Source organism: Acanthopagrus latus, chromosome 8 (genome assembly GCF_904848185.1).
Source record: "Acanthopagrus latus isolate v.2019 chromosome 8, fAcaLat1.1, whole genome shotgun sequence".
In the NCBI taxonomy this organism is placed as follows: Eukaryota; Metazoa; Chordata; class Actinopteri; order Spariformes; family Sparidae; genus Acanthopagrus; species Acanthopagrus latus.
Genome location: NC_051046.1, coordinates 30,840,602 through 30,862,354, shown reverse-complemented (window position 1 = coordinate 30,862,354; position 21,753 = coordinate 30,840,602). Strand labels below are relative to the sequence as shown.

The 21,753-nt window shown below is 41.9% G+C and overlaps 2 protein-coding genes across 10 annotated transcripts in view; one reads left to right on the top strand and one right to left on the bottom strand.

Moving 5' to 3' along the window:
- ppp6r3 (protein phosphatase 6, regulatory subunit 3) overlaps positions 1 to 21,753 on the bottom strand; it is a 72,581-nt gene that overhangs the window by 36,955 nt on the left and 13,873 nt on the right. For all 5 annotated transcript variants that reach the window (XM_037108328.1, XM_037108326.1, XM_037108327.1 and 2 more), the window contains exons 4-10: positions 8,426 to 8,612; positions 4,340 to 4,477; positions 3,173 to 3,238; positions 2,085 to 2,197; positions 1,689 to 1,802; positions 746 to 872; positions 185 to 337 (exon numbers count right to left, since the gene is read on the bottom strand). In XM_037108328.1, the coding sequence (XP_036964223.1) occupies positions 185 to 337; positions 746 to 872; positions 1,689 to 1,802; positions 2,085 to 2,197; positions 3,173 to 3,238; positions 4,340 to 4,477; positions 8,426 to 8,612 (898 nt within the window). The remainder of the gene's footprint in view (positions 1 to 184; positions 338 to 745; positions 873 to 1,688; positions 1,803 to 2,084; positions 2,198 to 3,172; positions 3,239 to 4,339; positions 4,478 to 8,425; positions 8,613 to 21,753) is intronic.
- LOC119025040 lies at positions 11,466 to 20,954 on the top strand. Of its 5 annotated transcripts, none has more exons than XM_037108334.1 (4): positions 11,466 to 11,826; positions 19,734 to 19,859; positions 20,167 to 20,265; positions 20,352 to 20,954. In XM_037108334.1, exons 2-4 carry the CDS (start codon positions 19,797 to 19,799, stop codon positions 20,613 to 20,615), a joined length of 426 nt encoding a protein of 141 aa, XP_036964229.1. In that variant the 5' UTR covers positions 11,466 to 11,826; positions 19,734 to 19,796; the 3' UTR covers positions 20,616 to 20,954. The 5 variants fall into 5 exon arrangements, with proteins under 5 accessions (XP_036964229.1, XP_036964230.1, XP_036964227.1 ...); XM_037108335.1 differs by lacking the exon at positions 11,466 to 11,826 and adding an exon at positions 18,703 to 19,116; XM_037108332.1 differs by lacking the exon at positions 11,466 to 11,826 and adding an exon at positions 19,222 to 19,624 and having other exon boundaries at positions 20,355 to 20,954.

Genomic DNA, 21,753 nt, shown 5'->3' with positions numbered 1-21,753 from the left:
GCTTTGGTTTGCCAACAGAGCTACTTGTTTACAGCTGAGCTAGATACACAGCAGGACTCTGTACTAGTGGGCTGTCCTAAATATGGTATTCACAACAATAGAAAGGACAGATGGAAGGACAAACCAAAAACATAACGCCACCAGCCACAGTTGTCAGGAGCATAAAAATATAGATAGTACTCACTAGGATGACTCCCAGTGTGTTGAGGTTAATAAGTTCTGTGTTGATGCTGTGTGTGTTGCTCTGCAACAGGCTGGCCACCAGCCTGACCACATTAAGCCTGGTATTGCCCACAGGAGGGTCCAGCACCCCCCACGTTGTCTTCATCACATTCCTCTGTTGGTGAAAGATGAATAAATGAACAATAATAATTAAAAAAAAAAAACACAGACACAATTAATAATTACTCAATGACTTAATGGCTGATGTGGTAGACCTTTTGTCACTGATTTTGTCACTGGAACATGTATGATCGTCAGCTGCGTTCTAAGAATAGTTTTTCTTCAATAGATCCTTAGAGGGATTAAGTGTAGATATACAGAGAAATTTAAAGAAATAATTAAAAGAGTTTAAATGAAAATAAGAAAACAATAAAACATACTTCTCAATCTAGTAAGTCTCGTTTTGTCTAAAGGATGAATGAATTACATAGACTCATGCAGCCTGCAACATTTTAACTTCAATCTAGCAGACATTTTGTTCTTAAAAAACTGCTTACAGCTCTGTGTTTTTTTGTTTTTTTACCTTTGGGGGATCCAATAGCAGCTGGTGAAAGTCTTTGAGTCGGGGTCTCACAGCCTCCAGGATGCTGTGGTTGACTGAAAATGAAGGGTGGGACATCCCAGGAGGGCATTCCATATGACCTTCAAACCTACGACATGGAAAGGCATAACCTAATAAACTAACTAAGCAAACAGTGCAGCAGGGCCAAATCTTTTTGATGTGCCACAGTCACAGACTGTTAATGTATGCTTCAATATCAGATTTACTAATCCATAAATATTTACCAAGTGTTTTCCATAAACCAGTTGTGGGAACATTTATAATTATAATGCAGATGGCAGCAGGTAGACATTACACTGTAGATTTTATTCAAAACACCAGTTGTTTCATGTTTTTATTAAAAAGTGTGTTTAATGACTTATAACTGTTTTCAGTGATGATATGAGTATCAAGGTTACAAGTTCATATACTAAACTGATTTAATCTTTTTTACACAGATGGTTTGGTTTTGGCCATTGTTCCAACCCTTACTGATACTGATCAGGTGTGCTCACTCTGAATTTTTCTGCAAAGGGAGTTAGATAATCTGGATTAACCACTGGGCTTGTTTACAACCTTGATCATCTTATTACTCAGGTTATTGCATTCTTTGTAACAGCAATGCTGCAATGTTCCCAGATCTCAGCAATGACTTTGCTGAATAGTGAAACTGAAATGAAATGAAACTATGAAAATACGATATTACCCGTTTTAAGCTACAATCATCCATTAACAATTCACGGTAACTGTGATTTGAGAAATAAATGTACATGAAAAATAATGACTAAGTGATCCTCAACCTCAGTCATTTCTACTTTCTGAGATATCTTGTACCCATTTCACATTCTCCAAAAATCTAATCATCGACTATGTATATCTAAAGTGAAATTTAAGTATCAAGAGCAGCAGAAGCCACATAACATACGCTGGTCTCCTCGTCTCAAACAACGTGAGAAGAATCTGGATAACACTGACAATTGCAGATTCATTCTTCTCCTTGTCAAAAATATTGGACAGCAGCTGCTCCACTGTCTCCTGCCTGAGGGGGATAGACATAAAGACAGGTTAGGATGCAATAGCCAAATGTATGCTTGCACACTGTTCAAAATAAACTACATGAAAGCAGAAATGGTAAGCAAATACAGGCTAAATGACTAATCTTCCTGAAAAATCACTGACAATTATCTTAATCTATCTTAAGGAACATTTAGCAAGCCCCAATAATGTAGAAGTTATCAAAGGTCACATTTAACAAAAATTAAGTAGGTTCGTTCTGTATAGTGCTGACTGTTAAAGGTCTGGCAAATAAACACATTCATACTTTTCCAGTGTGGCCAAAAGTGGGTCAGGCTCCGAGCAGCCCTGGACCTGGAACATCTGGTCTCTGCTCAGTCTGATGATCTCACAAAGCGACTGGGATGCGTTGGAGTGTCTCTTCATCAAGAAACGTGGTCAAAAATGAGAAATGAGACAATTAACCATAAACTCTTGTTACCCAAACACTGCTGCAGGAACACACTCTGGCAATGGCACTCCCTAATGGTTGTGCTTTTTTTTTTTTTGCTTCTTTGGAACATCTCTCCTGTTGACAGCGCACTGAGAACAGGGCCACTGCTACACATTTTGGGACTTTAGGACAGATTAGGATTTGGTGCCTCCAAATTGAAACTTCTCTATTCTGTTAAACAAATCCAACTGAAAACATAAAAGTACATTTAAGATTCACTTCATATTTAACTCCTCATTAAGAGGTTATCCATGTGCTTTTTTTTTTTTTGAGCCGATATGTTCTCTCCTGTTTTTTTACTGTACTGTCTGACAACATCCATCTCCAACTGACTGACAACTAACTGCCAATTGACTGACTCAGGGGCAGCCATAGATGTACCTTTTTTATTTGTTTCATTTTAAGATACATTTTCAAAGATATAACTATGCTTATAATCACATCAACAACCAACACAACATAACATCAAACACAAGTTTAACACTACAGTTTGTCAAAAATCACAAATTTTACAGAGAACCCACTGAATTTCCCTAGGACCCACTCAAATGACCACCTGTTGGTCCCAAAGACTCACTATATGAAATCCTATCAACATTACTTTACACGGAGTCCACATGAATGCAACCCAATGTATACATCGTTAAGGGGTTAAACAGTGTAAAATGTGATCTATCTGCAGGGCTCAGCTTTGAGATCTTTTCATTTGGGTAAAACGAAGAAATGTAAAAGTGGCCATGTGAATCTGTATTACATCATTTCATACAGACAAAACCTGAAAACATGTTTGTACATCAAGAACCCACAGAGGACTTGCATACCCTGCTGCTCAATGGAAGTAACAGTGAAGTGTGTGTGTGTGTGTGTGTGTGTGTGTGTGTGCACGCGTGTGAGAACCTTACATCCTCATCTTGAGAAGGCTGTACCATGTCCACGAGTCTCTGAATCACCTTTTCCTCATTCAGCCACTGAAAGAGGACAGAAAACAGACAGAAACAACAGCAAAAAATATCATATGAAAGATCTTCAATAATCTTCAATTCAGAGTGCCAAGTTTCATACTATCGTTTTACACATACAAAAAAATTTACATGCTGCTGTAACAAACTAAACAGCATGGTATTAAGGAATTTCCAATATAGCCAAGTTATGGCTAACCCTAGTTAAAATGCTGTCAACCAAGACAGAGAAAAAAGCCCAGTCATCTAAATCATCAATTTCTCAATTTGAGCCAATTAATTACATAAAGAAAAAGATGAAGATGTTGTAGCCTTTCGTTCATGTAGGAGGGTAAATCTCTCTGAGAACAAGCACAGCAATGGCTGCAGGCATCCTTGTACAAAATATTTTTCTCCTTTAATATGTATTTTGAAACTCTTTCAGACACGGGCCCAGTTGTTCCATTTTGTGCCGAAGCACGGTTGTCCCTCTTCCCCAGTCCCCCACTGGCCTGCAGCACTGCTCCGGCCACAAACGGGCCAGAGTACAGGTAACTCTTGTACATACTTCGTTACATTGTAGCACGGTTGCATCACAGCAGAGAACAACAAAGAAAACATGACTTTTTTGTTGTTGTTTTTTATGTTGTTTTACACGGCCCTCTCACATTCCGAATTTCTTGATTATGCAGGGTGGTGTAGTACACATGATTATACTTCATGTCCACGCTGCACACCCGTGCTTGTGCATGACCAACTGCAGCATGCCAAAGTACTCCTCTTTCAACCATTTCCAAGGAAGTGTACCATGATTGAGCACAGTATGGAGTGCTTGCACTAGTCAAACAAACTGAACTTGGTACGTATTGCATAGTGCAAGTGCACACTAAGGTAGAAAGTTTAGAAAGCACTTGTCTTCCAGTTTGAAAATTAGAAGTAAAGACAAAAGTACGATACAAGTACATCAAATAAAAATTGTCCTCAACAAATGTTTACTTGGCAGCCAGATGATAGTGTGAAAAATCTAATTTGTTGGCTTCTTCGTTAAGGTTGTGCTGGTCTAATCTAAACAGCTTGATAAGTGAACAGATAGGAGGTGTCATTTTTAGCACAGCTTAGAAAGCTACCCACATTAAGAACATCCTGTCGTAGCTGTTGAGGTTCAATGCAGGTGAGCATTCTGAGAAGCAGATCCATGATGGCAGATGTCCCAATGTGTTTGATCATCAAGTCAACAAAGTCCTCCCGCTTCCGCAGAAAATCCACTATCTGTAAAACACAGACCATAAAACAATACACCATAGAATCAGTAGCGAGGACAAACTTCTGTTTCCTGTAGGTCTAAAATATTATTTTCATGTGTTAAAATACACATTAAGACTGTGTAACCTGATTACTAGTAAACATGTGGTTAAGGGTCAAGACATCACCCTAAAGATGGTTGTCTGGGCTGCCTCCACATGGTGGTGCAACATTAGAGCGGACTGATATGGGATTTTTGAGACCAATAAGAATTTAGCAAGAATCCATCAATCACTAATTTAGCAGATGATATACTGATGATGAAAATAAACCCTTTTACTTTTAATCTGCCACGTTACAGACTGTACTAAAGCTAGCAAGCTAATAACAGCTGTCACATAAGCACGACTGACACAGTTGGGACAGGGTTAATGTTATTTCTAAAGGGAAAATGATTAGGGTCATTGTTTATTCACTTTAGCACTGTGTGCTTTACTTAAACACCAGTTAGGAACTTACTGTGAAGACGTCACTTCACTTAAATTTGTCCTTACTGTCTAGATGTGCTGATTGCCCTGCTGAGTCCAAGAGTGTTGTTATTAATGGATTCGGAGGGTACTCTGCTGGTAAATATACATTATGACATTATTTTAAATTACTGTAGGCATCGTTTTTATATATCGGATCACAAATACACTGACACTTATACATCTGTACTAGGCCAATTTAAGAGCTTTATCAGTCCAGGGCTCCAGACAGCGACCAAATGTTCGCTTTTTACGACCAAAATTTGAGACAGTGCGACTCAATTTTACATTTAGTCGCACATATGTGACCAGTGAATTTGTCTGGTTTTTTTACACTGGTATGTAGAATGGGCGAATCAAAGAATCTGGAATGACAGGCAGCAGTCCAATGTGTGTGAGAGGGGGAGGGAATGGGGAATGGCACTGTAAGTGGCTAATTTGCGGAGAGGGAGGGTCCAAAAGTTGTTCCAAGTGTGGAAGGAGATGGTTTTACTTTCAGCGAACAATGGCGTAACAAACCTTTGACGCTTATTTTCTTCCCGATAAGCCCAGTTGTGTGCTAGAGTCATATCCTAACTCAGAGGATGAGTCTGAGTCTAAAGACACAAGTGTGGCTAAAAAGGATAGAAAATACTGTTTTCAAGAGAAAATGGCTGCATGGTTTGACTGCTTAAGGTATCTCAGAGAGACTAATTCCATAAACTGCAAATTTTGCACTTAATAATTATAGGGGTACTACACAGTTAAAACGTAACACACTGGTCAAGCACAGTGCTAGTCTAAGGCATAAAATATGTGGTGACCTATACTTCAATGAACATGCAACTCCACTGTCAGTTGCATTTAGAAGGCAAGAGGCTGTCAATCAGTGCGCTGAGAAGGCCAAATTAAAACTTAAAGGAATACGCCACCCCTAGGTGAAATTGAGTCCCTCCACGCAGTCCCTAGAGTTGGATGAGTGAGCGAAAGCGTTTTTTAGCCGACCCAGCCATTGTCCTAATCTAGAAACGCCGCGGTTAGCTTTAGCTTAGCATAGTCGCTGTAATCCGGCGTGTCCAGCTAGCATGTCGTTGCAAAAGTGAATCAAATAACTCAAGATTTGTTTTGTAATTATTTCTCGTGACCGATACATTCATATCGAGTACACATATAAATGCAAATTAACACGAAGGGATTTACTAGACCAATTTATATCTGGAACTATTTGCGGCCGCAGCACAGGCAAAGCACCGCTACCACGCGCAAAGACACCACTCGGCATCTGAAAAGCCTCAACTTCCGTCAACACACCAGCGTGGCTACTACGTTCTCTGCCTCTAGGCTGACACTGACAGGTGTGCTTTCTCGAGTCCGATGAATATGGAAGATTACACGACAGACGAAGATGACTTTGACTACCAAAATCCGAGACCCTACCTGTTCGAACCTGAGTTCACTGAAGAGGAGTTGCGTGCTTTGGATCGGGGAAGAGAGGACGTTGCGACGAGTCAAGGCGAGTCGGACGAGAGAACGAGAGCAAACACGAACTGGTGGTGTGACTGTGGAGTGTGCCAACCCATGCCGACTGAAATGGAGTGTTTGTGCTGTGCAGAGTGGGATAAAATACTGCCGTCGATGGTGAGCAACGCTCCCGAAGAGGAGCGTGACTGCACTTGTGTCACTGCTACCGACGACTTCTCAGCAATGATCCATCCTGCAGTCCTCAGTTTTTTTTTCGCCGCGATAAAGTGAACTGGAAAAGAAACAACACACCGAGTGGACCCAATGGACAACTGTCCAGAGAGTAAGTACAAAAAAATGCATTATTATTTTTTATGTGAAGCTCTACATACATTAGACTGAACATTATGTTCGTGTACGTCCTCTGCTTGTTATCGCAGCCCTTCACACAGCAAATAACCATTTTAACACTAACGCTGGAAGTTGTGGTGCTGCGTGCTGTCAGTGTATTGACGGAAGTTGAGGGTTTTCGGGTGCTGGTCTCAGGTTTCAGGTCTTTGCGCGTGGTAGCGGTGCTTTGCCTGTGCTGCGGCCGCAAATAGTTCCAGATATAAATTGGTCTAGTAAATCCCTTCGTGTTAATTTGCATTTATATGTGTACTCGATATGAATGTATAGGTCACGAGAAATAATTACAAAACAAATCTTGAGTTATTTGATTCACTTTTGCAATGACATGCTAGCTGGACACGCCGGATTACAGCGACTATGCTAAGCTAAAGCTAACCGCGGCGTTTCTAGGTTAGGACAATGGCTGGGTCGGCTAAAAAACGCTTTCGCTCACTCATCCAACTCTAGGGACTGCGTGGAGGGACTCAATTTCACCTGGGGTGGCGTATTCCTTTAAGACTTTACACAGCCTTTTGCACTGCCAAGGAAGGACTACCCTTTACCAAATATTACATACATTTTAAGTATTTGTTAAGTTGTGGTCTGTGTACTGTGAAAGGATAGGAAGGTTACTGAGCACACACAAGTGAACATAGCTTTGCATTTATGATTTCTGAACATATGTTCATTAATACTGTACTGTAATGACAGTAATGGTACTGTCTGTATACCTTATTTCTCTTTTGTTGCTTCTTCAAAAGTTCACAATTCCTCAGAATTTAAAACGAAACATTTCAATTTCTGCATTTATTATCAAAATATTTATCAGTTATACAGCAAAAATGAGAGTAAATATAAATGAATATTTGCTTTACGTGTACTGAGTGCGCCACTAAATTTTGTGATTGTGCTCAGTTTTCAGTTAGGGGCCACTATGCTCCTAGTAAAATAAGTTAGTCTGGAGCCTTGCCACCGATAGTCGGCCAACTGAAAAATCACATTTATCATCTGTCATTACTGGAATTACTGGACATACTGATCAAAAGAACCCTCACCTTTGCCCGTGCAGAGAAATGCCGGTGGATGTATAAATTAGGTTATAACCATATGGAAATCTGTTCTCTGCATTTAAGCCTGACCTGGATCGAGCACTGACAGGAGAGTTAAACATGTTTTTGATGATGGGAAAAATTGAAGAACCCAAAGATACCCACACAAACGTGGGGACAGCATGCAAACTCCACACAGACAGGCCCCGTCTCAGCCAGAAATCCAGCCCGGGACCTGCAAGGCAAAAGCGCTAACTGCTAAGCCACCATGCTGTCCCTAGCAGAGACTTATACATGCATATTTTCGTTGATAATATTCTTTATGTTATGATAATTTTTCTGTTTATGCGTCACAAGTCACAGTACTTGGCTTTATCTGTCTTCATATTTTCTCATTCAGTGTTTGTTGTTATGCACAAACATACCAAGGGAAATTCCTTGTATGTGAAAAAACACAGTAAGAGTAGACCAAATTCTGATTCTAAACCCAACTCAGTTTATGGGATAATCCCATCAGATGATAACTGACAATCCTGTTCATATAAAGTGCCCTGCTCTTGCAGACTTACCTGTTCAGGCTTGCGTCCTATAAGAATGGACAGAACCTTGGAAAAAAAGCTTGCTAAGAGCGGGTTGAGAGGTGGCTCATTCTGGAGGAAGCCATACAGTTTCATCAGCAGTTTCTCATCTTCTCCCAGTCTATCGTTGATCTGGCTCACATCAGACGTAAGAAGCTCACATGATATATTGGGATACCTGGAAGAAAACAAAAGCTGCAGTGTTTACAATGGACAAGCAGCACATAATTCACTTTCACTTACTTGTCATTCCCAAAAAATGCACAATAACATGCCCTGGTACACGATAAAAATACTATCTCGTTAAATTGTTGTTTCTCTAAGATTAAACAGTACTTTAATCAGAAGATGATGATGATGATTATTGCAGGAAACAAGTCTCTCTGAAACTCGAATTCTTTCGGGGGGAAGACCAACAGGCCTGTGCTTGAGTTCCTAAATCCTCCTTATTTTTGGAGGTCTCACATTTGGCAAGCATGGACAAGTAAGATCCAGATCAATGAATAATACAAGGCAAATTTATTTTCAAATTTAAAAAAAGAGGTTTTTAAAAAAATCATTGAGTCCTGCTACATCTATGGTAGACAATGGAGTGCTGAGGATGAGTTCTGGAGTCTCAAGTTTAATTTAATCTGTCATTTGTGATTTGTTGCAATGATGGAAAATGTCCTACTAATAAGCACATCATGTTGGAGATTATTTGAATATTTCAGAGAGACCATGATTGTGGTGCAGTTCATGAGAATTTAAAATACTAAAATCTTGACTCAAATGTAGCTGAAACAGGAGTCAGATGAGCTGGTTATCCAGAGCGATTAATTCAATGACCTTCTCGAGAATATTTCTCTTTCCTACTCAAAGTATCCACAGTGTTTTCTGCTTCGGTGCCTTTGCCTGTATTGCTTGAGTGAACTTGTTGTTTAACTTTGAGTGTTTGTTTTTATGTGTCGTATCAAAAGCATACTATTAGATGCAGTTCCTTTGTTACCCCTCCGTGTAGCAGTCGTATTGCAGATGTTACATGTCGCCATTGGACTGCTTTCACTTTCCAATTTACACACTGCAGACATTTTATCCACAGGTCAACATTACATGCACATCTGTGTTCTGCCACAAATTGTGCTCTGATGTTAAAAAAATAAATAAATAAAAAATAAATAAATATAACAATCAGGCGGGGGTCCATGTTCAAAATTGCCAGCTCCTGTTCAGTGAAAAAATGCCCATTTCTGCGCCGATCCCCATCCCCCATCCCTACATTCCCTACATACACTTGTGCACTTGTGTAATGGTGTTAAGCAATACTTTTAATGTAATTTTATGTAAAATGTAATGCAATAATTTTAATGTAAAATGTAATGCAAGAATTTTAATGTAAAATTTAAAAAGAACATCAAACGTGACTAGGTACAGTTATGTAAGCAGAACATCACTCGTCTGAACATGGACCGCAACAAACGTAGCTCGAAAGTCTGGCTTCATTTTAATTTGAAAAAAAAACGGATTGGCACAGTGCAACACCTGTGAAAAACGTATTGCTGCCAAAGGAGGAGGCACAACAAACATGACAAAACACCTTCGCCTGCAGCATGGTATAATAATTAAAGAGTGTACAGTGTTTAACCCGTTGGGCCGCTCTCCTGCTCCCGTCGCTTCCTCCACTTCAGACAGTCAACCATCAGCCAACAACTCCTCGTTGCAAATGGAATCAGGTACATGAAAATCATGATTGTCTTATTCTTAACAGACTAGCTAAAGTTATAGACTACCAATTGCTAAAACTGTGTCAAATCTGTTAATAGTTGATGAAAGCTCACAAAGTCTGAATCTGCTGCTTCTGCTGCTGCTGCTACATCAACCAGCCAGCGACCCCAGCCAGCAGAGACATTTCTTAAACCAGCAGAGAAACGACGTGACACTCCATTCACTCTAGCAGCAAGGGGAAAGCTGTCAGTGGAGCAAGTCGAAGAGTGCCACAGAAAAGTAACAGCTTATGGGGTGAAAAGGCTGCATCCCTTTTCAGATGTCGAATCGCCCACATTTAGGTACCGTATGCAAATAAGAATAACATTAAGCTAACTAACTTAGCTGGTAGCTACTTGGTATCGTCCCCTGACCTAACGTTACAGTAACAGTTCAGGTTTAACTTTATTGACAGACTTGTCTTCGGCACAGTGCTCGTTTCATTTAAAAACATCACAACATATGGACATGTGCTAAAGTGTTTGTGTATTTATTGCACATTGCTCTTATTCTCTGTTTAAAAGTTAAATGCTAAGTTAAATTTACTAAAGATACCTAATGTTTGGGTTTATTGAATGGAGCATATCCCTGCAAACACAAAAACAAAGTACCCCCCCCCACGGGACTACTTAATACATTGATCCCATCTTGGTATCAGGTTGAAATCAAATATAATCTCAGAGCTTAGTGAGGTCAACCACTCTTACACAAAACCACTGCTATCTACACAACTGTCACAGTGCACTATTTAGTGGAAGGCAACATGAGGCAGAAAGTTCTCACAACAAAAGCTGTGTACACAGCCCAGACAGCAATTGTCGTGGCAGAGGAAATCGGCGATATCCTGAAAGAATTTGGCGTGTTTGATAAAGTAGTAGCTGTTACAGTGGATAATGCGGCAAATATGCACGTAGCTATCAAACGGCTGCAGTTTGTGAAGATCGGCTGCTTCGCTCATTTCACTCAACCTAGCAGCACAAAGTCTGTACTCCAGCAACTTAGTGGCTCAGTGGACTGCAAAGATTCGAGCCATCATCGCCTGGATGAAGAGGTCATCGATGGCAAAGGTGGTTCTACGGGAGAACAGGATGTCCCAATTTAAATTCCAAAATTTAATTGGGTACTGTAAGAGCCAAGAAAAGAGATTCATTTACTTTCAATAATTATTTACTAATTATCAGTTATTATGTGAGATATTTAAATATGTAAATTCATAGTTGTGTGTGTGTTAACCACTAGGGGGAAACCTGCTTGAGCCAGTGGAGGTGTCATATGGCATGCAGTTTCTATGTAGACGGTCGGGTGGAAGTGCAAAAGTTTTTTGACCGACTGAAGAATTAGGAAAGAACAGTTTAGACCAATGTATAGCGTAGATTATTAATGTTTTACTTTGTATTATGATTTATTTTATTAGTAAACACCTTTGTACGAAGATGATGTGTTTGAAGAATTTGTCGCGTCAGACTATTACTCCACACCCGCTCCGTTAGTGGTATGCTAAGCAAGAGGGAGCTGCCGCTACATAAAGTCAAAAAACTTCGCCAAGAAGCAAGAAAACTCCACCAGAAAGTCGGAAACCTTCATTGGATGAAAGACCCACACTCGTAACGTGAAGGGGATCTGAGAGTTTGAATAAAGAGTGTGGAAAGGTGAGCTAAGGCAGTCTTGCTAACGTTAGCTGCTATTGCTAAATGCTGAGTCAGAAGCAGAAGCTAAATCCTGTTAACATAGCTTGCTAGGTGCTGAGGCATGCAGTGATGTCTCGTTCAGTCACGGAAGCCATTGGAACCATGTAATGCTAAGATAATCTCTGCACTTTAAGTATTATAAGGACATTAGCATTTGATGTTGTAAAGTTCAACTGCTTGGACATTTGCTAGTGAAGTGTGCATTGATTAATGAAAATGGCGGAGAGTATTGGAGACGAACAGACGTCCGAAGACTTTGGCCACAAGAGGGCGCCAAAGCCCACTGAAAAGGCATTACAAGAGAAACTGCATAGACTAATTGGAACTAGAAAGGGAAAATTCAGCCATCTCACAACTAAAATGAAGGAAATTGATGAGCTGATGAGTAATAAGGAAGATGTATACAGAGTGCAAGATCTGCTGCAAAGAGATGTTTGCAACTTGCATAAAGAATTAGTGGAGCTCAATGATTACATAATTCCTTTAATGGATGAAGAAGAAAGGAAAGTGGATCAGGAATGGTTTACTAACAAATTAATGACAGTTAAGGCGTATGTAGAGAATTCTTTGGAATGGGTCAGTAGCCACCAGGAGAACATAGAAAAGGTTCCAACTGCAACTTCAGAGGTTTCCCTAAAGCAAGACGAAGATGACGTGGGCGATAGTGTTTCGCAAGTCAATTTACAGGATTGCAGACCTAAAAGTAGATATGGATCAGTTGCCTCAGGTGGGTCCAGAAGATCCTCAGGGAGCTCAGTGTCAACTGTGCGCGCCAAGGAGGCAGCAGAGCATGCAGCTCTCCTAGCACGTGCAGCGGCATTAGAACAGAAGCAAGCTCTTGATCTTGAGGAAGCTAAGCTCAAAGCTAAAAGAGAGAAGTTAGAAGTTGAGGCAGCACTTGCAGAATCTACAGCAAAATTGAAGGTGTTAGCGTCATATGAAGAAGATAGCATGAGTAGTTATGTCTCTAAAAGATCCTCTAGACAAAAGGTGAAAGAAGAGGAAAAAGATGATGATGGAGTGCAGCCATCAGCAGGGAGAGTAGTGCAGAGTCCTGGTCCTGGCGAATACCAGCCAGTGGGTAGCCGCCAGAGACAAACTGCAAGACAAATGGGTGACAACAAAGACTTACATCAGGTGCTACAGAAACAAAGTGTCATTACAGAGACGCTCGTTAGACAGCACAACCTGGCAAGTCTACCACGTAAGGAGGTCCCTGTTTTTAAAGGTGATCCTCTCACTTACAAGTCATTCATTAGATCATTTGAACATGCTGTTGAAAGCAAAGCTGATACATATCAAGATAAATTCTATTACCTTGAGCAGTACGTCAGTGGTGAAGCGCAGGAGCTAGTCCGTAGCTGTGAACATATGCCGTCTGAAAGAGGCTATAAAGAAGCCAGAAGGCTGCTGCAGAAACACTACGGCAATGAGCTAAAGATAGCGAATGCCTATATGGAGAAAGCATTGAACTGGCCTATCATCAAGCAAGAAGATGGTAAAGCTCTCAGTGCATATGCGCTGTTCCTGACTGGCTGCAAGAACACAATGGGTGATTTAGAGTTCATGGAAGAAATGGACAACCCCACTAATATGCGGACTGTCCTTTCAAAGCTCCCTTACAAAGTGCGTGAGAAGTGGAGGGTGACAGCTTTTGAAATCCAAGAGAAGGGGAGAGGGCGTGCAAGGTTCTCAGAGCTGGTTGAGTTCATTGATCGCCAGGCGAAAATTGTCATGGACCCCCTATTTGGAAGCATGTCAGAGTCTCATGCAACGAAGCAAGGAAAGGAAAAAAAAGACATGCTAGTCAAGAAAGGTGGTCAAAAGGGCAACAGCAGCTTTGCTACAGGTGTTGAGGCACCCCAAGAAGAAAAAGAACAAGAAGTGACAGTCAAGAAAGTCACTAATGTTGCGTTGCAGAAACCTTGTGTCTACTGCCACAACAAGCACACTCTAACAGAGTGTAGAAAGCTTAAAGAACGACCACTCAAAGATAGATTGGATTTTCTAAAGTCCAAAGGCCTGTGCTTCGGATGTCTATTTCCAGGACACCTTAGCAAGGACTGTAAAAGGAAAGCAAAGTGTCAAACATGTTTGCAAAGACATCCAGACCTGCTGCACATGGAGAAGAAAGGAGAAAGCGTTCCTGCTGAAGATAAGGAGGAAGACTGCTCTGAGCGCAAAGAAAGCTCTAGTGCATGTGTCTATTTGAACAATGAAGCTTGTGCCTATCCTGGGGCAGGAGGGAAATGTGCATTAGCAGTTTTGCCTGTAAAGATCAAATCCAAGAGGTCTGATAGATATGTGGAAACATATGCGTTCATGGATCCAGGCAGCACAGCAAGCTTTTGCACTGAAGATCTCCTAAGAAAGCTTAAACTCAGAGGCAGACGAACGCAGATTCTTCTTAACACCATGGGCTGCAGCAGGCCGGATGATAGTAAGGTTTTGAAGACATTTGTGCTGACAGATTTGGAAGTGTGTGGTGTGGAAGAGGACACCTACATAGACCTGCCCAGGGTGTTCACCCATAGCTTCATTCCAGTGCAGAAGGAGAACATCCCCAAGCAGGAAGACATTGCAAGGTGGCCTTACCTGAAAGATGTGTCTCTACCTCAGATTAATGCTGAAGTGGGCCTGCTCATAGGCACCAATGTCCCAAAGGCAATGGAGCCATGGCAGGTGATACATAGTGAAGGCGAGGGTCCCTATGCAGTGAGAACGGCTTTAGGCTGGGTCGTGAATGGGCCACTAAGAAGTCTAAAGACGGATCGTGACACCAGTGAGAGCCACACAGTTAACCGTCTTTCAGTTGTGGAAATAGAGGAGATGTTAAGACAACAGTACAATGCAGACTTCCCAGAGCGTGGCTGTGAAGAGAAAGAAGAAATGTCACAAGAAGACCACAAGTTCATGTCTCTGGTGAGCAGCTCCGCTAGACTGTTGGATGGGCATTACTGTGTGAGGCTGCCACTGAAAGATGAGGCAGTAAAAATGCCAAACAACCGCTGTATCGCAGAACAGCGTGCCATCAGCCTGAAAAAGAAACTGAAAAGACACGCAGGTTTCCAAGAAGACTATAAGGCATTCATGAAGGATGTAATTGAGAATGGATATGCAGTCAAGGTCCCCAGGAAGCAACTGCTGCGTGATGATGGCAGGGTATGGTACATTCCCCACCAAGGAGTGTACCACCCCAAGAAAAAGAAGATTCGTGTGGTCTTTGATTGCACAGCAACCTACAGAGGAGTCTCTCTGAATGAACAGTTGCTGCAGGGCCCGAATCTTACCAATACACTTATTGGTGTTCTAATGAGATTCAGGCAAGAACCCGTGGCATTGATGGCAGATGTCAAGGCCATGTTCTATCAGGTTAAAGTGCCTGAAGAAGATGCAGATCTTCTACGTTTCCTGTGGTGGCCGGATGGCAACCTTAGTGAAGAGATGGAAGAATTCAGAATGACCGTTCACCTTTTCGGTGCTACATCTTCACCAAGTTGCTCGTCTTATGCCTTGAGGAAAACAGCCGAGGACAACAGGGGAAAAACAAGTCTGGAAGCAGCTGACACAGTTCTCCACAACTTTTACGTGGATGACTGCTTGAAGTCAGTTTCCTCTGAAGCTCAAGCAATTCAGCTCGTGAAGGATCTAAGAGCACTGTGCGCCATGGGTGGCTTTCAGCTGACTAAATGGGTCAGTTCCAGTAAAGCTGTTCTGTTGTCCATCCTGGAAGAGGATCGTGCAACTGATGTTAAGGACTTGGATCTAGGCCACAACATCCTTCCTATGGAGCGTGCCCTGGGTGTCCAGTGGTGCACGAACTCAGACAGTTTCAAATTCCAACTGACAGTCCCAGAAAGGCCTATGACAAGGCGTGGGATCCTGTCTGTTGTCAGTGCATTATACGACCCCCTAGGATTCTTGGCGCCAGTTATCCTGCCCGCAAAGCAGATACTAAGGACTCTTTGTGAAGAAAAGTGTGGCTGGGATCAAGATGTCAAAGACTGCCAGGCACTCAGATGGCAAGAATGGTTGGCAGAAATAAAACTGTTAGAAGGATTCACAGTAAGCAGATGTGTTAAGCCAACAGCATTTGGACCTTTGCAATCAGTACAATTACACCATTTTGCTGATGCATCGGAGACTGGCTATGGCACCGCCACCTACATGCTCCTTTCAAACCAGGCAGGTGGGAAGTGTTGCACTCTTTTAATGGGAAAAGCAAGGGTAGCCCCTTTGAAACGTGTAACAATCCCACGGCTGGAGTTGACGGCTGCGGTGGTGGCTGTGAAAATGGACCAGATGTTGCGACATGAACTACAGGTGCCACTCCAAGACTCCATCTTTTGGACAGACAGCACCACAGTTCTGAGATACATTGAAAACGAACACAGTCGCTTCAAGACCTTTGTTGCAAACAGGGTCACAGTGATAAGGGAACATAGCCATCCTTCGCAGTGGCATTACGTGAAGTCTGGAGAAAATCCAGCGGACCAGGCCTCAAGGGGGATGAAAGTGAGGGACTTTGTCGAGAGTAAGACTTGGTTGCAAGGCCCAAGTTTCCTTCTAAAGTCTCAGGAAGAATGGCCTGAATTGCCTTATGTGAAAGACATACCCCAAGATGACCCTGAGGTCAAGTCATGTGCAGTAAGGGTTGAAGAGGATGGACAGAAGAAGACGTTGACGCTGAATAAGCTGATCCTGTACTACTCGGACTGGACAAGACTGAGAAGGGCAGTGACTTGGCTCCTGAAGCTGAAAGAAATGCTGCTACATTTGAGAAAGGAAAGAAAGGCCTTCATGGACAAAATCAGACAATCAGAGAGCTGTCCAACCAAACAAGTGCTGCTGGCAACAGCACACATGAAGAAGAGTAGGCTGACACTAAAACCAACTCTGCTCCTAATAGAAGACCTGGAAGAGGCTGAGAATGAGCTAATAAGGGTTAGTCAGCTCCAGACTTATCCTGAAGAAATCTTGTCTCTACAAGCAGCTGGACACGTGAAAAAGACCAGTCCGATCTGCAGGTTGGATCCCTTCCTGAAGGATGGAATTGTGAGAGTGGGTGGACGTCTCTCCAGACTTTCAATGCCAGAGGAGACAAAGCACCCTGCAATTCTTGGCAGGGGGTGTCCAGTTGCTGCTCTCATCTTGCAACACATCCACAAGGAAATTGGACATTGTGGACGCAACTACATGTTGGCTAAGCTGCGCACAAGGTATTGGATACCTCAAGTGACTTCAGCAATTAGAGGCATTATTTCAAGATGCTCAGTCTGCAGAAGACTCAACAGCAGGACCGGAGAGCAGAAAATGGCAGATCTGCCATTGGACCGCATCACACCAGATCAGCCTCCGTTTACCAATGTTGGAGTGGACTTCTTTGGGCCTTTTGAGGTCAAGCGAGGATGAAGCCACGTCAAAAGGTACGGAGTACTATTTACCTGTCTTACCATAAGAGCTGTCCACACTGAGGTTGCCCATAGTCTGGACACCGACTCCTGCATAAATGCGCTCCGCCGATTTACATGCAGAAGAGGTCAGGCCAAGGTGATGCGCTCAGACAATGGGACTAATTTGGTCGCTGCGGAGAGAGAGCTGCGTGAGGCACTTCGAGAGTTGAACCAAAAGACAATTGCTGATGCAATGATGGGAAAAGGTGTTAAATGGATCTTCAATGCCCCCGCAGCCTCTCATCACGGTGGTGTGTGGGAAAGACAGATACATACAGTTCGCAAGATCTTGAACTCAATAGTCAGACAGCAGTCACTGGATGATGAAGGTCTGCTAACTGTCATGTGTGAGGTGGAATCCATTATTAACAACAGGCCTCTCACACCAGCATCAGATGATCCTGGTGATCTTGACATCTTGACACCGAACCACTTACTGAGAGCACAACCAAACATCCCCCCTGGAATCTTCTCCAAGGATGACCATTATGCACGAAGACGATGGCGGCAGGTGCAATATATGGTAGACCTGTTTTGGACCAGATGGCTCAGAGAGTACCTACCGCTACTTCAGAATCGCCAGAAGTGGTCAAGACCGAAGAGAAACTTTCAAGAGGGAGACATTGTCTTGATAGCAGATGACACTGCTCCGCGCAACTCTTGGATAATGGGCCGGATCACGAAGACCTTGCCTGATGCCAAGGGTGTGGTGAGGCGAGCTGTTGTGCAGACAAAGACCAGCCAATTGGACAGACCAGTGAGCAAGCTCTGCTTGATGCAAGAGTCAGGATGAATGGCTCAAGGACTCTTAATCTGGACTGAAATCTTGTGTAATGATAGTTTAAGTTATGTGAATGATGATTGAGAACCTGTATCCTTAGATGTATATGTGAGAAACTTGTAAGACAGTCTCATGTTTAATGGCTCTTGTTTAAATGAGAGTTTGGTAATTGTTCTGCCCATAGCATAAACAATTAGGGGCCGGAAATGTAAGAGCCAAGAAAAGAGATTCATTTACTTTCAATAATTATTTACTAATTATCAGTTATTATGTGAGATATTTAAATATGTAAATTCATAGTTGTGTGTGTGTTAACCACTAGGGGGAAACCTGCTTGAGCCAGTGGAGGTGTCACATGGCATGCAGTTTCTATGTAGACGGTCGGGTGGAAGTGCAAAAGTTTTTTGACCGACTGAAGAATTAGGAAAGAACAGTTTAGACCAATGTATAGCGTAGATTATTAATGTTTTACTTTGTATTATGATTTATTTTATTATTTAACACCTTTGTACGAAGATGACGTGTTTGAAGAATTTGTCGCGTCAGACTATTACTCCACACCCGCTCCGTTAGTGGCATGCTAAGCAAGAGGGAGCTGCCGCTACAGGTACCACAAGGATAAAATTAAAGCAATTCCTCTCTTTTAGTAGTGCACTGCACACAATGTACATTTTGCAGGTATTACATAAATCTGTCTTATTACACAATATGAAAGTTGCATGTCATATTGGTGTCAATTCTCTATGTATTTTGCGATTTTCTTGTTTGTGTCAGAGCCTTCTCAACATTCACTAATTCTCGATGTGAGAACAAGGTGGAATTCTCTTTTCTTAATGCTGGAGAGATTCCTCGAACAAAACCCTGCAATACAAGCAGCCAGCTTTGCTCAACGCCTGAGAAAGAATATGGAGAGGGACAAGTAGAGATAGAAAGATGGATGGAATATAAGAGAAAAATTAGACAGCAGTGAACTGAAGTCGCAGCCACCAGTACAGAGACCTGTCAGTCTATAATAGAGTACGTACTAATGAAGGCATGCACCTCTTACACATAGTATAAACAAAGTAATAATGATTATTGTTTGGATGATGTAAAATGCAAATTGTATATAAATGTATAAACAAGGGGCGGCTGTAGCTCAGCGTGTGCAGGTACTACGAAATAAGTTGGCACACTGGTTTCCTGTATTATGTAGTGAAATCAATTTAAACTCACTTGTCAAATAGTGCTGCTTTTGTTTAATGAGACCAAAAAAAAAAAAAAATCAATATTCTGAACTCAGTAAATGTATTCTTTCGCACACAGGCTTGATCGGCTGACAGATGGTGATTTCACCAAGTCAAAAGACTTCATCAGGCTGATGCTAGTTCTTTACACCTGCACACTCTGTGTTGCCACTGAAAAAAGCCCAATAGCCAGACAGATCCTGCCGATCATCCAAAAGCTTGAGAAACACTGCTGTAAATGGAGACACGGCATTTGTATCCGACTTGAAGAAAAGGGTCTGGGGAAACCTATCCACCCGGTACAAGATAATGACTGAGGCTATCAAATGAATGAGGATTAAAAATGCATTAAATACTTCTGTTCCTGTGGCTTGATGCGATAGTATTTTTCTTTTTACTGTTTTAAAGGAGGAGGATATCAGGTTCTTCTTGGAAGAAGCCACTGCCTTAGATCCCTGCTTCAAGAATAAGATGGACAACAACACTGCAGTCTGGGAACGGATCAAGGGGAATATTCTGGCAAACTCTGAGCAGGTGAAATGTGATATATACACAAATACTGTCTCCCTCAGTCCTTAACATTTTATATTTAATTTGCATTTTACATCATCCACACAGTAATCATTAACTCTGTACTGTTTATACTTTTTCAATCACCTTATTACAACAACTCTACTGGTAATCACTTAAGTGCATGTCTTTATTAGCACATATTCTATTATAGACTGTGACAACTCTCTGAACTAGTGGCTAAGACAGTTCATTGTTGTTTAATTTTGTTCTTATATTCTATCCATCTTTCTATATCTACCTGTCCCTCTCCATATTACGTTCTCTGTAGTCAGCAGGAGCTCATGACCATGCAGAAGAGGTTGGTGTGACGCAGAGCGAGGGAAACCAGGAAGGTGTGGAGACTGAGAGTGAGGAGGAAGGGGAGAATGTAAGTAGATTACTGAAATTATATTTGGTATGTTGTTCTCAGTCATGAAATATGTTGTTACCGATAACTATTCTGTGTTTGTTTAGCAGCCTCATCCTTTCAAACAATCCAAAAAGTCTCCACTGGAGGAGCTTTTTGCTGAGGAGGATGCCATGAAGAGGACCTCACAGGAGAGGCTGATGATGTCCATGGAAGAGCGTGCTGAAAAGGAGATCCAGACATACCAGGAAATGCCACCAACCATCACATCATGTGACCCTGCTGCCTGGTTCTGGACCAGAAACAAAATTATCCTTTACTGTCATGTCTGGTCTTCTCATATTTATGTGTCCATTTTCCTCAACGCCTAGTGAACATGTGCTCTCTACTGCAGGGAACACAATCTGTGCGGAACAGGCACGCTTACTGCCTGAGAAGGCAGACATGATAATCTTCCTCAACAAGAACTCTTGACTGATTTGTCACATGACTGCTCCAGGGTTTGAGTTTGTTTTATTTTGTTTCACATACATCCACCTGGGCTGCATCTCTTTGATTTTTAGACTGCTGCCAGCTTGTCCCGAAAATACCTAAACCAGTAGTTATGTCTTCTTGTTTTAGTTTGTCCTCCTGTTATTAACATAATGTGCAAATAAAGTTATTCGAATGGTTCGAACCTGTTTTTTTAGAGCGAATATTTGAATGTTATTTTGGAGCAATTTTGACAGCCCATATACTAATCCCACCCATTTTTGATCAGGATAATACTTTTTAAGACCCATCCCTCCTGATTCATGCACTGAGATCTGCTCACACAGAGGGACCCGCAGCAAAGCTCCTCCTCCTCCTCCGTTCAATACTAGTTATGTCTTCATATGCAGAAAAATTGAGTTGTTGATGGGATATATGATTGTGAAATGGCGAAGCAGAGGTTCCAGGAGCCGAGGATAACATCATTTTTCAAAGCAAAGACGAGTGCTACCATTTAAAACGTCAGGTCCTGGCACATTTGGGTCTGGCTTTGGACACACCCTATTCACTCTAGCGCACTGTGCTTTAGGTCAAGCACCTGGACCGTTTAAATAGAGCCCTGAAACTCAAGAGTTTACACGAGACCTTAATGACTCTGTAAGGACACACCCACACAGGCTAAGTCCCCTCCAGTAAGTTGGAACTCAAGCACCTCCTCATGTACATCACTTAAGATTTGCAAATTCAGTGTTTCCCCTACCATTTAATATACACACATAAATACACACATATCCGTTGCTTTGACTTCCATTGTGTTCTGACTTATGGTCCAAGTGCTTCAACATATATGATTTAATAACTGACAGATTATTTAGTTGATTCTCTATTTATTCACTGTAATTTGGTGTCAGTTTCACACAAATGCATTAAGTCTTAGCATAGTGCTTTACAAACACACTGCCAAAACTGGCAAAAGTCTGAATTTTTGGAGAGCAGCACAGTTCTGCAACACAACAGAAGGTTTTCAGTCATTAAATT